This window comes from Tyto alba, unplaced genomic scaffold (assembly GCF_018691265.1).
Source record: "Tyto alba isolate M040663 unplaced genomic scaffold, T.alba_DEE_v4.0 Super-Scaffold_14, whole genome shotgun sequence".
Taxonomy (NCBI): domain Eukaryota; kingdom Metazoa; phylum Chordata; class Aves; order Strigiformes; family Tytonidae; genus Tyto; species Tyto alba.
This window is the reverse complement of record NW_024881276.1, coordinates 10,669,132-10,689,068: the sequence shown is the minus strand read 5'-3', so window position 1 is coordinate 10,689,068 and position 19,937 is coordinate 10,669,132. Positions and strand designations below refer to the sequence as shown.

General features: G+C 36.5%; 1 protein-coding gene across 4 annotated transcripts in view; it reads right to left on the bottom strand.

The window, feature by feature from the left end:
• The window catches only part of OFD1 (OFD1 centriole and centriolar satellite protein), a 30,925-nt gene extending 10,992 nt beyond the window's left edge, over nt 1–19,933 (bottom strand). The window contains exons 1-16 of one of the 4 annotated variants that reach the window (XM_042788325.1): nt 19,858–19,933; nt 19,598–19,699; nt 16,748–16,948; nt 15,847–15,915; nt 15,740–15,767; nt 14,801–14,908; nt 13,943–14,079; nt 11,711–11,884; nt 9,588–9,694; nt 8,558–8,677; nt 6,045–6,118; nt 5,270–5,361; nt 4,938–5,127; nt 4,142–4,272; nt 3,664–3,775; nt 1,779–2,390 (exon numbers count right to left, since the gene is read on the bottom strand). In XM_042788325.1, coding sequence (XP_042644259.1) covers nt 1,779–2,390; nt 3,664–3,775; nt 4,142–4,272; nt 4,938–5,127; nt 5,270–5,361; nt 6,045–6,118; nt 8,558–8,677; nt 9,588–9,694; nt 11,711–11,884; nt 13,943–14,079; nt 14,801–14,908; nt 15,740–15,767; nt 15,847–15,915; nt 16,748–16,948; nt 19,598–19,693 — 2,251 coding nt within the window. In that variant the 5' untranslated portion in view covers nt 19,694–19,699; nt 19,858–19,933. Of the gene's footprint in view, nt 1–1,778; nt 2,391–3,663; nt 3,776–4,141; nt 4,273–4,937; nt 5,128–5,269; nt 5,362–6,044; nt 6,119–8,557; nt 8,678–9,587; nt 9,695–11,710; nt 11,885–13,942; nt 14,080–14,800; nt 14,909–15,739; nt 15,768–15,846; nt 15,916–16,747; nt 16,949–19,577; nt 19,754–19,857 lie in introns of those variants that run through there. The other 3 variants (XM_042788324.1, XM_009966019.3, XM_042788326.1) reach the window with 3 other exon arrangements.
• Between the last annotated feature and the right edge of the window lie 4 nt (nt 19,934–19,937).

Sequence of the window (19,937 nt, the reverse complement as noted above, 5' to 3'; positions counted from 1 at the left end):
CAAAGAAGAAAATCTTTAAAGTTTTCATCCTCTTATCAACTGCTGTAAAGTTATCAGAGAAGGAAACAGACGGTATGACTAGAGAAGTCTTGAGTTTCCTAAGAAACCAAGCTAAATAACAAAACCCCTGCACTAAAAAGGCTTTTAATCAAACTTGCAAAGTCCAGCGCTTTGGTTAAATTTTGCTTTGCAATCTCATTTTTCCTTTCCCATGCAGCTGCACAGGTCTTTAACACACTATGAGTTTCAATTTTTTCCACAACATATGGTATTCACTCAGTAAGAAGGTACTGTTATTTTTCTTCTCTTTATTGACCAAATAACTTTTACTGAAGCCAGTGCTAATTTGGCTCAAGATATGGATGAAAAGCTATTATTAACACTCCCATACCTGAAGTTCTTCCAGGTCACTGTACAGAAGTGCAACCCGTTCACGGTGCACACCACACTGCAGAAGTCAGGATGGTTCAGACTAGGGGCTCCCCATGGATTTTTATCCCCAGACAGCCCCCATGCCCACGCAACACAGATGGACACCCTTTAAGGAAGCTGAGCACTAACAGAACAGGACCCAGCAGTTACATCGTACTCATGTGTCAGCAGCACCTGCTCGTGGTGGGAACCCTCAGCTCACCCACATCAATCTTTTATAATAAAACTTGTCAAATTTTCACGTGCAGAACAGATGGATAAGAACAGCACATACTACTTACTGCATGCTCTTCCTCAACCTAACATGTACTGCATGTCAGGGCACAGGCAGCACACCAGCCATCTAATAAGGTAATTTACTACAACCTACTACCATTTAGAAATTATCTAGGTTTGAATTTACTGATTTTCTACTAAAACGCAAAGAGCTGAGGTTTTTGGCTCACAGTACACTGTCTGCAAGACTCACCAATCTTGCTCTGTTTCATCAGAAGATATGAAATTTGGTCAAATAATGATCTTCCTTCAATGCAAAAGATGACCATTACCTTTTTTGGTTCCTATCTCTTTTTTTATCCTAGGAAATCCACTTTAAGACAGGGTGACAAGAACTGCATGACCCAAGAAGCAGATGTACTGCAGATTTGAAACAACATAATGTTTCTTTAATTTTCAATTATTTTCTATTTTGCTTGCTTTTCTGAATACTGCCTCTTAAAAAAAAATGACTAAGTAATTATTAGACACTGTGAAATTAATAGAAAATTACAATTTTCCAATCACCACCAAACACTAGTCCCCTCCCCCCTCGCAATTGCTCAGGAATATTTGATAAAGATGTCTCAGCAAAAAGAACAAATAAAAACAAATCTGGACCTTTCAGATTGGAAAACTCAATTTAAGAGAAGACAGGCAAAGCAGTCTTCCACTGCACACATTATCTACAGTAGCTAAATGAAAGGACAGACATAGAGAGGGAGTGTTACTAAAACTAGGAAATTACAAATAATGTTGCAAAGTAGTTATACTTAACAGAAACTTTTGAATGAAACTCTGCATATCATAAGGTTGCACCTGTAGTGAATTATATGGCATAGTCTTCTTTTTAAAGCTACCAGAACTAAGTGCAGTATGTTCAGCCTCCCTCAATGTACTTCTCCACTACTTGTTTCCATGAAGAAGCAATGCTCCAAGCAGCGAGCATATTTTGTCTCTGACTTCTCCTGCCTCTTGGCAAATAACAAATAAGCGAAAGACTGTCCCTGTTAAACCTTTCTCTTCCCATAGCACAAGAGGAACAGTAAGTAAAACCCCAATACCACACCACATTAACAGTTGTGACCTACCGCCTGAAATTTTCTTGTTACTGAGATCTCTTTCCAATTTGGAAACAGGAGTAGAAGAAAGGCGTCTTGAAGAAGACGCTCCTCTGTGTGGTGGCGTTAAGGGATTTTTAAAGACATCAACCTGCCCCGTTCTTTTGATGTACTTTTCACCTCTTGGACTGCTCAGGGGGGAATGCGGGGAGCTGGGATGATCCTCTAGAAGTTCATGCTGGGTAGTCAAGGGGGCTCTACTAATAGCACACTGCAGCAGTGAAGGCGACTGCATCTTTCCTGGCGTTCTGCTGGCAGCCGCATCCTGCATGACTCTGTGTTGGTAGTTCCTGTAGGCTTCTTCCAAATACTCTGCCTCTTTTTCTAGTTCTTTTATTCTAGCCCGGGTTTGTGCCATACACTCCAAGTCAGAATCAGGAGAAGCACTACGTGGCTGTAACTGCTGATGATAGCCAACTCTTGGCGCAGCATTTACCTTCATCACGTCAGTCATAACCTGATTCTTCAGGAATGTGCTGTCCACATAAATATCATGAGGTACAATTCTGTCACCAGTGTAGTCAAGGACAGAGCGATCGACAAGCGAAGGCTTTGGATTCCGATACACTTCATTTTCCAGAGCTAAATGATAGAAAGTGAGTGACAGTAAACAGTGAGAGGGAGACCCATAATGAAACAGAAACAGTACAACATGGCATTTAAATTCCAATCTGATCAAAATTATTTTAACATGGAATTGGCTTAAATTTTGAGAATTTAATGGGTTGATTTAGATGTGTTGTTAATGTAGCTGCATAGCTGCCAATCATCACCGATATTTTTTAATATTTAATACTTCCATGAAAAACTACCTGAATTACGCACTCTACAATGTTATTTCTTAAATTATGTTTAAATCAATAAATAGCAATGAAATAAATTGACTGTTTCGGGACTGTCTACTTCCTGGCTTGCACTTGTATGCTTCAGCATGCCCAAAAGACCAATCTATACAGCTGTATCTTTTTCAGCAAAATGACCACCTTGGTATTGTTCTACATAAATGGTTGGTCAATCACATCTTTAACTCTGATGCAAAATAAAAGTCCCTGCAGTACTTTCAGTCATTTAATTAATATATATATTCGCTATTTTGACACTAACAAACTTCCAGTTCCAAGTGGTACCGATACTTATACCATATATGAAAATGTACATATTGGTCTAGTGAATAATATAAAGTATTGCATATTCTGAACTATGGTGCAATACACACTGTATATAATGTACAATCATTGCAGAACTCAATTTCATATTTTTAGATTAAATATGCATCCCAAAACCTTTATTTATCATACTTGATATTAGCAATTTGACAGATAGGCATCTTTAGAACTACATTTCTTCAAACTGAATTGCTTTACACAAGTGCCTCTCTCTTTCTAATGTCCGTACAAGGTGCATAAGTTATTAGCCTTGACAACAACTGCTCAATAGTTAGATTTAAATTTGTGAGGTATGCAATACAATTTCAAATTGATTATTCTTATTATGAACATTCAAGAGTCAAACTGCATTAAAACACAACTTGCCTCCTAGAAAACTGTGATTATGTTATCACCAAACATTAATGTCTTCAATACTGAAGAAAAACAGACAATAAGAACCATGCAAGTATTCAGGGAGGAATGTTTTCCTTTCCTCCTCTATGTTTGTCTTCTGAAACGAAGGTAAATTGTAACGAATCTGCTTTTCAAATTGGGTTTTTAAATAGATGTTGACTTTAAATTTGAAATCTACACACTAGTGGTACATTAGTTCTAGGCAACTGTAGCTTTTTTTAAGCTTCTGGAAATTCTTACACTGGTTAGGTAAGTGAACTTCATAAAGGACTGTTCTGGTGCAAGATACAAACCTGCCTGTGTTTGTTTCACCTGCAATTTCAGTTCTTCAACCTGAACATTTAACTTCCTGATAGTAGCTTCAGAGTCCAATAGTTGGGTTTTTAACTGGGCACAACGCTCAACCTATAGGAGATTGAGAGAAAAAAAACAGCATGATTCTAACAAAAAGAGTAGTCTCAACTGGCTGAATACTTGTTTCTAAATGTTCTTCAGGTCCAGTCAAACCATATCCACATAGTATCCTACTGAAAGTCAGTGCTGACAACTTTATGACTTGAAAAGATTTACCTTGGTTATGTTGGGTTGGGGGTTTTTCTGGTCATTTTTTGGTGTTGTTTTGTTTTCTTTAGAGTTGTTTACATAAAAAGAAGCAGAGTACAAACAATCCCCTTAACTACACACTAAACAGCCTGTGCAGGTACATAGATAAACATGAACAAGATAACAGGAAGAGGAAAGTATTCAAATTATTTAGAAATAATAATTTACCTCACTTTGTAGTTGCTTTTCCAAAATCTGCCTGTGACTTTCAAATTCATCCAGCGCCAACTTCCTAGAATGTTCCACTCTCCTCAGCTCCACCTGGCAGGCCAGGTGTTCTGCAGATGGCTGGGACAGCTCTACCCAGAAAGACAAATACTAGACATTCAGCTGGAGAATAACGAGTGTGCACTTTTCTATGCCATACCCCTTCAAAATGCAAAGATGATTTGTTTTCAGGAAGATAAGAAGGCTTTGTTTGAATAAAGTACTTGGGGATTTTTTTTCTTCCTTTTGCAAAGGACCGAAATTTTTGTTGGCATAGTCATTTAAGAACTGGACCCAGACTGTCCTATTCTGGAAGAAAAATATATATTCTTACCTTACCTAACTGGGTGTACATCTCTACTCTCCCATAAACTCAAATGCACATTAAAAATACTTGGCATTTTATAACTATAGTCAGGTAAGCACTTAAAAATAATAATGAAATGTTCTTTTACCATTATTAACCATACTAATACTAAAGTTAGAAATATTGCACCACTTTTTTCAAAGGGTGAAAGGGATATTCTTCATATTATTATAGTTAACACTCAATGAAGGATTTCTACTATATAGACATATTAAAGAAAATAAACTTACAATGTCAAGGACTCTTTCATTTTACACAAACATTAGTTGGGGTTTAATGCTAACTATTAGCAAACGTAATACAAAGGATGTATTTTAATGAAAATTTATTTTTAAACAAATACTAGTAGGGAAACATAAACAAGAAAATTACTAAATCATTCACACTGACTGTCTCGAAGATGCTGGTTCTCACTGCGAGTCTCATCCAGCTGTTGCCTAAGTAGTTTATTCTGCACTTGGAGCTCCAATTTCTCCTCCTTTAGCAAAGGATAGTCTGATACTTCTTTCAGTTTTTCTGTCAACAACTGGTTCTGTTTATTTACTAGCAGAACCTGGGCCTTCACTGACTCCAAATCCAGCTGCAGATAAAAACAGTTTAGAAGCTTATGAACTGCTGTACTACTTAACAATTATTTTTATTTCACATTTTCTCCTTTTTAAAAATGTACCTCAAGTGAACTAATTATAACATAGCTTCTTTAAATTCATGTTTACAATTACCTCAAGCTCTTTTGTGCGTGATAGAGCTTGCTTGAGTTCCTCCTTTTTCGAATTAACTGCACTGGCTTCTTCATTCAAAAGCATAGCCTTCTCTGCAGGGAGGATTACAAATGCTGAATTAAAATTAGTAGAGTATGACAGTAAAAAACTGTGTCAGCAAAAAACAGTTTAAGATGCCAAGCCCAACATTCAATTTAATTCAAGACAAAAATGAATGTCACACACACTCCTTCAAAATTAAGTAAATCGCACTGTGTGTGTGTATATATATATATGCATACGTATATTCCTTTAGAATTAAGTAAATCAAACTCATATGCACGATATATCATTTGTTTCACACGTCCCTAACTTAAAAGCCTAAACGTGTCATCTTTCCCAGCTCTCTTCCTCAAGCTCCAATTAAACATCTTGTGCACAATGAACGTAGAAACTGGCAATCATTCAACGGTATGGTACCAGACTGTACCAGAGTTCAATTAGAGAATGAATGAGCCAGTAGGACTTCAGGAGATGGGAAACTGAAAAAACAAAATGCTTTGCAGCTTCTGTGTGAAGCAGCAGCTCATGGTTCCCACTGCATTCTGAACAGCAAGCAGTTTCTGACCTGTCACTGGATCCTGCTACATGTTTTCAAAAATCTATTTTGACGGCTTTTCTGTCACTTACACCACTGTTACTGAAGGACGTGACTGTTCAATAACAACAGTGTTTTGATATCTGTTAGTAAAAGCTCTAAACAGCTATTTTCTTCGTATCTCAGAGAGATGGTTACCTTTATTTTTTTTTTCATCTTCAGTAACTTTATTGGTTCTGGCTATGTATTCTTCTTTTAATTCAAGCTGATACCTAGAAGTAAAAAGAATTATGTATTCCCAAAGCATGTGTGTGCACACGTGCACATGCATTTGCTTAAATTCCAGTCTTGCCCAGACTAAACTATAATCACACAATCACTTATCAACAAAATTAGTTATTGCAGAGCCACTGAAACAGTTGGAAATGGTCCTGCCAATCACCTCACTCAACCGACTGCTCAAAAAGCAAGACTACTGCCAACTCTAGAGCAGGTCAGCTGTGGCTCTTCCTAGCCAAGTCTTGAAAACCTCAAAGGATGTATATTCTACCACCTCTTGGATGACCTGTGCCAATGCTGCACTACTGTCCCAGTAAAAATTTTTTTCCTCCAAGATGAACCTCCCAAGCCACAATTTACAGCCTCTGCCACATGAACTCAGAGGTCACATCTGATGGTCTTATGACTATCCTGACAGACCTTTACTAGGCTCTCTCCAGTTTCTTCATTACTTCCTTGAATTCGGGAGCCCAAACCTGAGCATGGTATTCCTAGTGCAGCTTCTACCAATACCTGAAGTGGATAACAACTTCCCTCAGGTCTGTTGGCCACGCTGCTATTAATGTCACCCACCGTGCTGTTTGCCTTATTTGCCAGAGCCTGCTGCTGGCTCATAGTCAACATGGCATTCACTGTAACTCCCATGTGCTTTTCAGAAGTGCAGCTCCTCAGTCAATTCATTTTCCCCATTTACACTATTCCATCGGGACATTCTGCCCTGAGTACAGAACTTCGCAGTTCTCCTTGTTAAAATCCCTAAGACTTATGTTGGCACAATCCCCAAGCTTATAAAGTCTGTCTGAACTGAAACTCTGTTATTTGTTGTGAAAGCCATTCCCCTTAATGAAGCCTCACGTCCAATGCTGTTGAGGCTCTGTGTCAACACCCAGATCACGGATGAAGGTGTTGGACAGTGTGGGTCCCAGCACTGGCCCCGAGGTTTCTCTGCTCATCTCAGCCACTGGCTAGACACTCAGCACTGCCCAGATGCACCACTATTCACAGCCCAGCAGTCATCCAACTTTACCATTTAATTTTATTGGAATTTACAGGAGCTAAGAAAGCTCAGCATTTTGCATGACTGGGACACCGATTATAAATGTTTTCAGATACTGCCATATCCATCTTCCTGAATTTCTGCAAATGGTCCAGACCACTCAGATCCTTTTCCCAATTATAGCATTTAATGTTTACTGTAGAAATAAACAAATATTCCTTTTCTAACAACCATCATTATTTCTATACAATAAATATAGCTCTTTGCTACTTTTCATCAAGGATTTGGGACAAAAGGAAACAGATTTTATCTTTCTGAGCATTTGCAGCACATCTAAAATATTTTGTATGTTGATAAAATAAGCTAAACAGCAGTTCATCCTTAAAATAATTTGCTTCTCGTGAACAAAAAGCACTTTACAAGCATTATATGTAACTAGCTGCTATGGGTTAGATAAAGTAAGATACCAAGGTGGGTCAGCCAGTTCCATTTCACTGTCCTTTGACAAATCCTCAAATCTCCTCAGTTTTAGCTGAGGCATCATTCTTATTAAAATCTACTCTTTACATCCTTCCTCTGTAATTTAAGTAAAGATGCACTAGCACAGATACTACCTATTGTGCACTGATTTGCAATAAAGAGTAATAAAGAGTTTAACTGGCTAACTGGAAGACCATGCCATTGACTACACACGAGTAAGAACATGCCGAAAGCCCATGCCTGCAGTGAATGATCAAGTAAGTCTTCAATTGACCAAGGCACTCCAAGAAAGCACAATAGCAAAGTTAGGATATACCCACTGCAACACCTAAAAAGCAGCCACTGATGATGTCTTATCCTTTCAAAGAGCATTTCTAAGCAAATTCTTTGAAACCATGTTCAAGCGAATGGTAGTCAATAAAAAAGGGTGAGCTATATCAGAGAATCCCTCTCCAAAAATGGGGAGGGGTTAAGGTAAGAGCCAAACTGTCTGTGCAATGGGCTAGTGTGCCTCTCACCCTTTTTCCAAGAAACCTGTAACACCTCTTTAATGCTCCATGCCTTTTCTGCATTTGTAAAATGGTTAAGTTCTTTTAATTATGGTCAAAGGAAGTCACTAACACTGCTTCACATCCTCTTGTCTAAACATACAACTAATGTCACATCTCCATCTCCTTCCCAGATAACAACACCGAACTTAAACCACAACAATAATATAACCTATAATTGAGAGAATTATTTTCTATAGCAAACCTTTTCTGAACTTGACAGAACATTTTGTCTCACTAGCAAAGAGCTAAGCAATAAAGAATTCAAGCTGATGAAACAAAAACATGAGTGCACATTTTCAATGTCCTTGCTTTGTTACACTTCTCAGAAGAAATCGTATAGAATTTATTGTTCTGTTTTCATAGGAAGTAGCATCTGTCCTATTAGAGACAAAAGAAAAATTTACTTCAAGAGTTCCGTCTTAAGTTTTTGGTCATATGTTTCTTCTATGTTCTTCACAGCAACCTCTCGACGTCGAAGTGCATCATCAATAGCTTTATTTTTCTCTTCCTGAAGTTTCTGAGTGCTGAAATATCCATAAACAGATAGACAATGACCAGTTATAAAGGCAAAACTTCAGGGATTTTGTGGTTTTCTGTTTGTTTGTTTTTTGTGTTTTTTTTTGGTGTTTTTTTTTTTTTTTTAATAACATTTAGAGACATTAAAGGGTAATGTGCTTACTTGGAAGACTGCAGCAATTTAAGATTATCATCAGAATCTGTCACTGTAGTTCATTAAGAACAAGTAGATGTGACACAAACTAAATTGCCCTATTTAAAATCCAGTACCAATCAATTATGCAGCTATCCCTGGTTAACCCTAGCTCAGTTTCCCATGCCAGAAAGCCTTCAGAGGAGATAGTGCTGAGTGTGCTACTCTATTAGCACCCTCTGCTGGCTTCTTAAAAATAAACCAAGTTTTTGTTAGAGGGATACTCATTTTGCTATAAAAACCAAAGTAATGACATTAAGTAGCATTGAAAAACCTGGCCAAAAATGGTTTAGTTATTTTTTTTATTTATGCAAAGAAAACTGATCTTACTAAGAACAAGTAAAAAAACCCAAAACACAAACAGGTCTAAAGAAGCAAAATATCAGGTACCTGCCTCATGAGTGTTAGGATTACATACTGTGTTGCTTGGGGTTTGGGCTTTTTTTTAATTTAAGCACTTCAAAGCAACCATCTGGCTCCTTGCCTCCAAAGTGATGCTGCACTGTTTTGGTTGGATAAGGAAGAATCGAAAAAAAACCCAAAATGTCATTTGGTATGAGCTATCCCTGCTAATAGAGACAGTATACAATACTGCTCAAAATGCAAAACAACAACTTCTGGGATATATAATCTATTTCAAGGTCATAAAAGTAGCAACATCTTGAAGCATGCTTTCCAGAAAAAGGACAATAACATCATATCATATATGCCCTTCAGCAACTTACACTTCAAATGCCTCAATTCTTTGCTTCAGATCCGCCTCTCTGGTCCTTACAACTTCAATATCTTTCAGTAGACTTTGTCTCTGAGCGTATACTTCCTTTGCTTCTATCTGAATCACAAAATATTATCTCTAGTTTTACTTTGCATTTCATACAGGTATTTACTGTTTAACATGTTAAAACTTTCAAGAATCTTCTTTAGGAATTGGTTTTACTCCAATAAATACAAATTATATAGTCATAATTTGAAATAACATCTAGAATTGATGGAGGTTTTTTTTTTTGATCGGTCGGTTGTTTTTGTTTTGTTTTGTTTTTTAATTGCCTTTCTCTTTTTACTCTGAGTAAAAACACTTTGGATGAAGTCACTACTGGCTACCTGCAAACACTCTTCTTTTAATAAATAGCATTGACTAAAACTTATGTAAAATGAAAAATTGTTTTTAAAAAATTACAGAATAAATATATTTAAACGTGGATTTTTTTTTAACAAACAGTAGTTTTGTAGATTTTTCATAAAAACAGAATTGGAAAAACAAATGCCAAAAACCTCCGATGAAACATGATTTAAAACTGAAACTGAGCCAACCAGCTTTCTTTCAGTTTTTGTAGTTTAACCTACAGAACTCAAACAAATTGTAAAAGGGATTCTCCAAGTGATGAACATACATCCTATAATATATATAAAAAATAACAAAAGTCACGTATCTTTTTATTAATAAAAAATAGCTTTTCTTGTCTTTAGGCACATTATTTGTCTCCAGAGAAACAGTAAGTGACTAAGAATGATTTTGCCCTATGGGTGCTCGTATCAAATTTGCAATTCACATGCATTTGACAGTACTGAAAGACTTTGCTGCTGTACCTGGCGCAAAAAAATAGAGCAGTTTGTCAAGCCATATTTCCTGGGCATAAAATTATCTTTGTAAAGGGTTAAATGACCTCCTACCAACTCAGTAGAGCTCCCGGTCTCAGTTAACAGAGTCCCCAGGTAAATGAAGCGTATACATTTCAGTGAATACAGAAGCTGACAAAAGCAATCAAATATTCATACACAACACTTGACAGATATGTTGATTTAGCTATCTTTTTTTTTTCCTAGTTACTGAATTAATTTCATACCCACAGAAGAAGATTAGTATCATAAAATTTATGGTTTTCTTGTAAGCTTCTAAGGACATAACCATGAAAGAACTTCACAGCATAGTGATAAAATGTTTCACTTTCAGATTGGAGAGAGGTCAATAGTAGAGACCAGCATGTAATAATCTATTCAGAGACCTGCATGATCGCTTTGTTAACCAATACCACATGCTCTCAGGGAGGGGAAAAAAAACAAACCAAACCCAAAAACAAAAAACCCCACCACACCAGAGCAAAAATGTGGTTAGCATTTGTGGATTACTATTATTTGGATAGGAAGGTCTACTGCAGACAGTAGGGGAATGGCTGTGCAAACTGGCAACAGAACAGCAAGCAAACTATTCTTCCAAAACCTGAAAATTAATAGATTGGGAGAAGCAATTTAGAACTATGTAGAAGTTACTGTGTGCTGCAGGAACAGTTACCACTCTGGCAAAACACAAAGAGTTAATAGCCTGAAGGAGTAGCTCATCAACAAAAAAGTGTTCAAAGAAAATAAATGAGATCCTAGCTTACAGGAAAGAGAGTGGCTATTGATAATACTCAACATATAATGGCATAAAGAAATGGCATATCCATACCATACAGACTATATATTCCATTTATTTTAGAGTTCTTCTTATACTATACGTTTCTTCTGTTGCTAACTAAAAGCTATGTTCAAATTTCTGTTAAAAAAAAACGTTAGGGATCTGAATTCAGAAAGGTCATTAAAACAGATTTTAAAGTATTTACTAGATCTAAATCCTCCAATCCTAGCTTGCAAAACCGTTCCTTTTCCAGCCAGCTCTACTTAGATATTTACGCATACTCATTCTTGCAGCTGCTAAACGTGTTTCCCTATTTATAAGAACAAACGTAAATTCAAAGTTTTCACTAGTAAGACAAGATCTGAAGGTAAATCTCCCAAAGATAATGGAACAGTTTAATCCACTCACTGAATCATTTTGTACTAGATTAAGAAAAAATATTTGGAACTTTACCTCTTGTTGCTTCTGAAGCCTCTCAATAGCATTCTTTTCACGAGAAATCAAGGCTTCAGCCTTTGCTTGATGTGTCCTCTCTAACTCATGACGCAGCTCAGAGATTTCTTTCTGGGTCTGCACTTTTTCCTCCATTTTAATCTTTGCTATTTCAACTTCTTTAAAATGTTCTAGCTTACATAAAGGAGAAAAAGCAGGTTAAGTAGAGCCATCTTCAAATCAACAAAGACAATCCCTCCTCAGACAATTCCAAATCTCACTTAGAAATTCTTGTTAAGAAATGTATGATAATTCAATGAAAATAAATTACTGTGATGAAAGTATCTTAGCAGCACATACTATTTGCGTGCCTCACACAGCTTTCATGCATTTATCTGGCATCCCAAAATAGATCTTACACAAAACTAAATAGCTTTAGACCCAGAGGCCTATGAAGAAAAACACACTGCAGGAGTGATACTCTGCCTGCAATCAAGGAACAGCCACACTCTAACACCTCCTCTGACACTGTCTCGGTTCTTGCCCCTTTCCCAAAGAACCAATTTTTACTGGTGATGTAAGAAATGGCAGAAGCAGACCCGTCCTGAATCTCTCAGGAACAACAGATTCATGTGGACAAAAAAATAAGTGTTGAACATGTAGAAAAATGCAGATGATGTAACTCCACATAAAGAGTCTTACAGAAACAGCACTCCTGATTCACCGACTTCTGTGAAAATACGCATCTGGCAACTGCACAGAAGAATCATAGGGAACATGCCTCCATACAATGTGTGAAGTGCAATATACGCAAGTACAAACAGAGTTATAAAGAATTACAATAAAAATTTGGAGCAAAATGGAAAGCAAGCATACAAGACAAAAAATGTGAGAAAAAAAATGAGCAAAAGAATACACAGAGAGTAATAGAAAAATCATGAAGCTGAAGAAAACAAGGTTAAAGAGAAGGGAGAAAGCACTCTAGAAATATCTGATCCAGGAATTCAGGTCCATGAGCACAAATTTTGTGAAAAATTAAAGAAACGGTGAGACTGCACGGAATCACTTGTACATACACAAATTGGATTAGAAATGTTTTACAGTAATTCACGTCACATTGCTAAGGAATCCTTGTAAAGTTAATTGAATTTAGAAGTGATTTATAACTGGTTAAGATTCCAATCTCCTTTGTTGCAACTGCTTTGCTTAAACTGAGACAAACTTAACAACACATGAATTAACATATTTTACATACTCAAAAGACAGTGCCTGTTGGTGAATGAAGACTAAATGAAAAATGAAGGTAAAATACACTGGCAGTTTTAACTCTGTGTTCTTCTACTTGTCAAGCTGAATAAATATGACTAAACCGATTTCCTCAGTTTATATGCAGATGAGTGCCTTTAAAAGCATGTCTAAGAATTCTGATGATCAGATTATCATTTTTATATCCAAATAAAATATTGATCTTTACAAAAGTTAATGGAAAAAAACATATTTAAATGAACTACAGTTAATTTAAATTTTTCTATCCAAACATACTGTTGATATTGACACAAATTTATGGAAAAAAAAAACCCCTGTATTTAAATGAACTGCAGTATATTCTCTGCTCCATTTTTCAGACATAAGGATTGTCGACAAAAAAATTTCTAGTTTTATTCCCAAAATGAAAGAAAATTCTCTAAAAGAGCTGTCTTCTATTATAGGAAGAAAAAAATCCCAGAAATAATTTATAATATTGTCGGTTATGATTTTAGTGTTTCTGTGTAATGTTTTGAAATAGTATGCAACTTCTCATCAGTATTAAAAATTAACTATCTGTCAAGCTACACAGCAGCAATTCATACCTCTCAGTTGCTATGCATTATATTGAAATTTAAGCTTCAAAATCTTAACTGGGAAGGAAAATTAATAGTATGCAGAGTAAATATTCCTCCATGAAACAAAATAATCAAGGAGCAAATAAAATTTGCCAGATTAAGACAATCAAAATAAGTAAAAGTTGTATTACAAATTAACATCAGAATAAAAAGCTTAACATTCTGTGTTCATTTAACAAAAAAGCTGAATGGAAAATATACACATGCTGTATCATCAAATTAACAATTGATATTGGACTAATTCAGTCTTTTGTGTTTGTTGTAACTCATTAGATCTTTCCTTTCAATCTACATTAAGTATTAAAAGTTTGTAATGTGCAAAGTCAAAATTAACAAATGCCTCCCTTAAATTCAATGACCAGCTTTATACCTTTTGACACATTTCTGCTTGAAGCTGCTTCTCTATTTCTTTTCTATATTCCTGAAGTTTTACTTCTAAAGATTCGTATTTCTGATGCTGGGGATAAGAGTCTGCAAACTGTTCATCAATCATCTGAAGCTTCTCAGCTATAAAAAGAGCAACATATCCATCATCATTTAAAAACAGTCACCACAGTTACCCTACCAAAGACTGCAGGAACCTGTCTCTCTCCAGGAAGTTCCTTAGTTTACCTAAGTAGCACTGTATTAGTGCCTGTGTGGTACAAAAGCAGAGGCAGCACAGAAATGCCATTTAACAGCTCTATGCCACACAACATATGCCTAGGAAGAGGCACGTAGCTGTTTAGAGACTATTTGTGGTTTTACATACTCATTCATCCTCTGCACCATGGATGGACAAGAATTTTCTTTTGCATGCAACTTTTAGGTTTTTTGTGTTACTAACAGCATGCATACTACAATTCAAGAACTCCCAGTCTATGCCTAACTTTCACTGAAACACTATCACAGAAAGAGAAGCAAGGCATGCACTGACAATTATGTTTTCCAGAACGTACTTCAGCACATAATATTGACAGTGCATCTAAGATGCTACAGTTCCTAGTGAAATGCTTAAGAAAACATCTGAGTGATTAAAAAAACGAAAAATCGTAACAGGAATTTTGCCTCATTTTAAGAAAGGTTAGAAAACCAACATACCAGTGATTAGGTATGACCTTTACTTATTATTACTTTAGGCAGCATCTGAGTAAGTGATGAATTAATACCATTCATACAATTTATTAATCCATATCATTTACCAATATCAAAATACTTGGGGAGACTTGCTAGCAGAGGTTGCACTTACCAAGAGATGCTCTGTAAAGAGGCACTGAGGTTGTCTGAGTTTCTGTGTCATGAGTTTCCTTACTTAGATAGTGCTCTGTAAGTCCGATTAAAATCTTCATAAGAAAACCTATCAAGATCAATAAATATCAGATCTGATTTCATACCAAAACTGAGTTTGAGCTTGTAATTAATGAAGTAACTTTCACTGGACAAGAAAATCTATTCAATTTACAGAAAGAAGCAAGTATTTACCTAAAAATCTATACTAGTAAATTATTCAGGTTTTATTATAAGCATAATCCAGTCCATCTCATTCTGCAAAAGCTCTCTTTTTGCAGTTTTTCCTTTCACCCATGTCTGTCTCTTTGACTTCCAAGGTCATTTGAGAGAGCAGATTATTACTACTTTAACTACGAGGTCATTAGGCAACAGGTCATTAGGCTTCTGAAGATCAAGCTCCTTCAGGCTACACAAATATAGTTAGGTTTCATCATGCAGACGTACAAGTAATTATAATAAGAATATTAATTAAGAATATATTATTATTATTTCTTATATAAAACAATGGAAAGTCAATTAAATCTTTAACTAGTTTTTGAAGTATATTATACAAGCTAATACAGTCAGTTATAAACAAAACCCAAAATCTGAGTTTGCCGAAGTTTGTGTGAAAAGCTTCCGAAGAGCATTACATGTAATACCTGATTACAGATTATTTTCATATTTCTAACGTTCAAGTCATTTATTTTTTAGGCGAATGTTAACACTTAATCCACACCACAAACAGGATAATCCTGAAATATATTCATCATCCTCGTGTACTGCAAGTTTCAAAATCTGACTGAACCCATTATTCCATACCAATATACACTCAAGAAACGAATTTCTATTGATGACAAATTAATAAAAATGAAGCTGACAGTTATCCTTGTCTGCATCACGTATAAACATCTTGTACCTTTATTCTCCTTCTGAGTTCCTGAAGTCTGTAAGAAATAAAAGATGTTTTAGCCCATCTATTTCATCACAACTGTAATTTAAGTTTATTTTCAAAAATCATTTTACCAGTGATTTATAGAGACTGGATTTTGGATTGATCCTCATTAATTGAGTAAGATCTTGCATAGTCCACAGCTTTGAGAGGAAAAAAAAAAGGTAAGTTAGAAAAGGTTAACTCATTTAAAATAATTTCAAATATGTAATAGGCACTATTTTACAGTTGTAGAATCTTGTCCATTTGAGAAAGATCTATTTATCGCCTTGTAATACCATTTTCAGAGGCCTGCTGTTCTAATACTGCATTTACTTACCTCCACTACCTAAGACACACATCAGCCAGCAGGTAGTTTCATTATATATTTTCACAGATTCAGCTGATCGTTTTATTTCCTCCCCACACCAGATACATGCTCCTGCTACTTTCCTTGCCTCTTTTCTTATCATACAAATCAGATGAGCTCACTAACCCAAACGATGACTAACTACTCACCAGGTCAAAATTTTCTGTTAGAAACTTCACCATATCATATACTCATAGAGGACACAAAGAGAGGGTAAGGACTGCCCTTTTCAGCCACAGCTTTCAGCTGAACAGCTTAAACTGACCATGAACCACACTTTCAGGGAACTGAACGGCCCAACCAGAGGCTAGCTTTAATCAGGATGAGTCCCCCAAGTGCTGCTACACAGCCTCACAAATGGTCATGCCAGACTGTGGCAATGGGTGAAGTAAGTGCAAAGTTGAGGCTTGTGTCATCTTTCCAGAACAGCATCATTAGCTTACTGCCAATTTAAAGTACTCACAAAAATGGCCCTGAATAATGAAATCTTTTATGGAAATGATCAGCTGTACGTGTTTGTATTTCACCATCACAAAAACGGATTGTTTTCAGTTCTGTTGGAATATGACAACCCTCAAAAAGCAAAGCTCCTAGAAGTCTGAGAAGAGGTATAATACTGAACTTACCTTCTTCTTCTCTAATCCACTTTCTGGAAAGAAAACAGAAAGCGAATACTCATAGCCACATCTCTGTAGATGATCTGCCACCAAACTATTGGAAGCCGTGATCAAAAGTGAACAGTCATCATTTGGAACAGCCTGTGGCCGAAGTTCTCCACTTAAAATTGGGTGCATTAGCTCGTGGATTAGCTGGTTGCGGAGCTGTGTCTGATACAGAAAAGACATTATATTCTCAGTTTACATGTTATTCAAAGAGAGTTTTTATTTTTCAAAATTCATGAGGAATCTCATTTTACTTGTACATGTTATACTACAACCTACGTAACAGAAATGGGCGAACTAAATCTGGCAAAATTTAGAAGAGTGCTTGGGACACTGTGCCTTTCTTCAAAACACTCTAATGGTGGCTACAGTGATCTTTGACATTCCCCTTAAAGATGTATCAAATGTAGGACTGAAAAGATGTTCTCAGTCAAGAACTCACCTAAACTCCACTCTAGTACCCCCACCTTAATTTTTAGATCACTGCTTTCCTGTTCTCCTTCTCCCTGCCTTAAATAAAGTCAGCCTGATGTGGTCTCAATTTCAGGTGTACTTGGAAAACTTGCTAGTCCTCTACTTAATCTTGTATCAAGAAACTGCTGATGCCATCACAAAAGCAGATGGGAAAATGAACAAGAACTTCAATGTCTTTAGTATCAATTATTTTGTAGGGAAGCAAAGAGTACCAATCGAAGAAACCTACAAGCGCTAATAATAATTAAATTGCATTTCTTATTATTTATTTGCATTCTATGAATTACAGTAGAGAAAAAAAAAAAAAAAGTAACCCAAAATCAGAAGCTCTCCCTCCTATAAAAGAAACAAATAATAATTTTCATTATATAATTGTACAAATTGTTTATAGCATACTAAGAGGTCACGTCAGAAATAATGTTTTAAGCTTTCAACAGCGGGTAGGCAAAAGGGAGAGAGTTGATTAAAGTAGTATCAGGTAACCAAAAATGGGACGAAATACTTACCAAAACTTAGCATAGCTACATCATCAGACCAGCCTGATATTTTAGCATGGCTTTCTACAGAAATTAGGCTGACAATAGAAACAAATTGAAAAAAATATTTTCCTTATTAATTTCTGAACTTGTCCAGTTTCAACCAACTTTGACAGAGGTTTTGTCTCAAAAACAGCAGAGCCCAGCAAACTCTTACACCCTGTGATGTTATACATCAAGAGCAGGTGGAAAACACAGGCCTAAATCCCTGTCCCTGCTGTGGGAAAGGAAGGCAGAAATCAGTTGTTACGTGTTGGGCATTCAGCACACCTGTAGCTCCAGATCCCCTCTGCCTCTTACCATCAGCAGCAGTCAGATCAGGCCACAAGAAAGTTGAGAGTATTCTCATTAGATGTACTCCATAAGAAATGCAACTGTATTAATTCTTCAGCTCAAAAAACTACAAAATCTTTAATATTTTATGTATGATCTTCTAGACAAGGAAAACAAAGCAGGAAAATTAACTTTAACAGCATGTCACCTAACAGACTATTAGTTAAGTCAAACAAGACAAGAAATGGTTCAAGCATTGAAAGCTTGGTATGGAAATCACTGAGGGAGAAACAAGTCGTCCTGAAAAGGGAATTCTTGGCAATAAGATTATCAATGGTATTCTTAACTATAGATTTTCTTTTCTTTATTTTTTTTTAATGAATTTGGTATAAAAAACAGAAGCTGAAAAATTTTGCTGGTGAAATAAAGATGCATATAGAAGTATAGAAAGATCAAGACGTCATAAAAAATGCAATCAGATGATGTTTAAAGACTAGTAAAATGGAAACTGACTGAAATACATTTCAGCATTTAAGGCCTGATACAAATTTCTGTTATAACACACAGGATTTATTGTTTGGAAAAAGCATGATATGGAAGTGTCAATCAAACAATGACTAGCACTAGACACGTAACATGCCTCAGAGAGACACAGGCAGCCTTCCACAGACTTTCCCACAAATATACAGAAGAATTAACATTCTAAACTTTAAACTTTGCCTGGAAAGCTCACAGTCATCGTGATCTGTTCCCTTTAAAAAAGGGGGAAACACTTCAGAGTGATACAGAACTACTGGGGTAACCAGCAATGAGACTACTGCACCTTGATTTGCTTAGCATTGTAGAACAGAATGCTGAAAAAAAAGGTATGACTGCTGCCTATAAATCATCAAGAGGACTAAAAGCTACTTAAACTGAAGGATACTTTAAGCACAAGAAAAAATGCCAGAACAACCATAAATAAATGCAGGCTACAAATCAGAACAGATTCACTCTTGAATACAACCATATTCTAAAACATTCTCCTGAGTAAGCAAATGGGGAGAAAAGATCTCAAATAGTGTTAAAACAGAACTGGAATATTTTAGGATTCATATAGCGTGCTTACTTATAGTAGGTAATAAAACAGACTCGGTGACCTAAGAGATCCTTTCTAATTCTGGATTCTCATTTATTCCTCTCTTCCCTGCTTGATTTTTTAATTCAAGCAAAGACCTGATATAGGCCTTTCAACATTCCTTTAAAAAAAAAAAAAAAACAAAACCACCTTTGGAGACTAATCCACAATGAAAAGCATTTCTATTTGCGAAGAAACTCATGTCTGGCAAAATAAATTAAAAGAAAAAACAAAACAAATCAAAACAAAACAAACCCTCAATCCAAAAAAAAAGCTGAATACCAATTAGGTTGTAGCAAAAATAATACATCTGCGGAGACTGGGAAAGACATTTATTCAGCATGACTTCCGCTGCTTTCAGTGTTAAGTAATACAGCAAACGGTGGGTAAGCACCTGCTGAAAATAAAGCACACCTTAAGTGTGTCCAGTACACCTCGGTTCTTAAAAGTCTGATAGAGCCTTTTCCGGAGTTCATCTTGGGACAGCGCCTCCCTCTCAACCGAAGCCATCCTGCCCTACAATACCAGGGGGAAAGAAAAAAAAAATAAATAAAAAAAGAAAAAAAAAATATATATATTATGGACTGCCATCTCGATCCACGGCCCGCGGGACGGCGAGCGCGCAGGCCGCCCCGGCCGCCCGCAGGCCCAGGCGTTGCCCCCCCGCGACCCACCGGCAGGACGGCAGGCCCCACGGCAGGCCCCGCGCCGCGCCCCGGCCCCCCGGCCCCTCCCTGCCCGCGGGGCGGCGGCC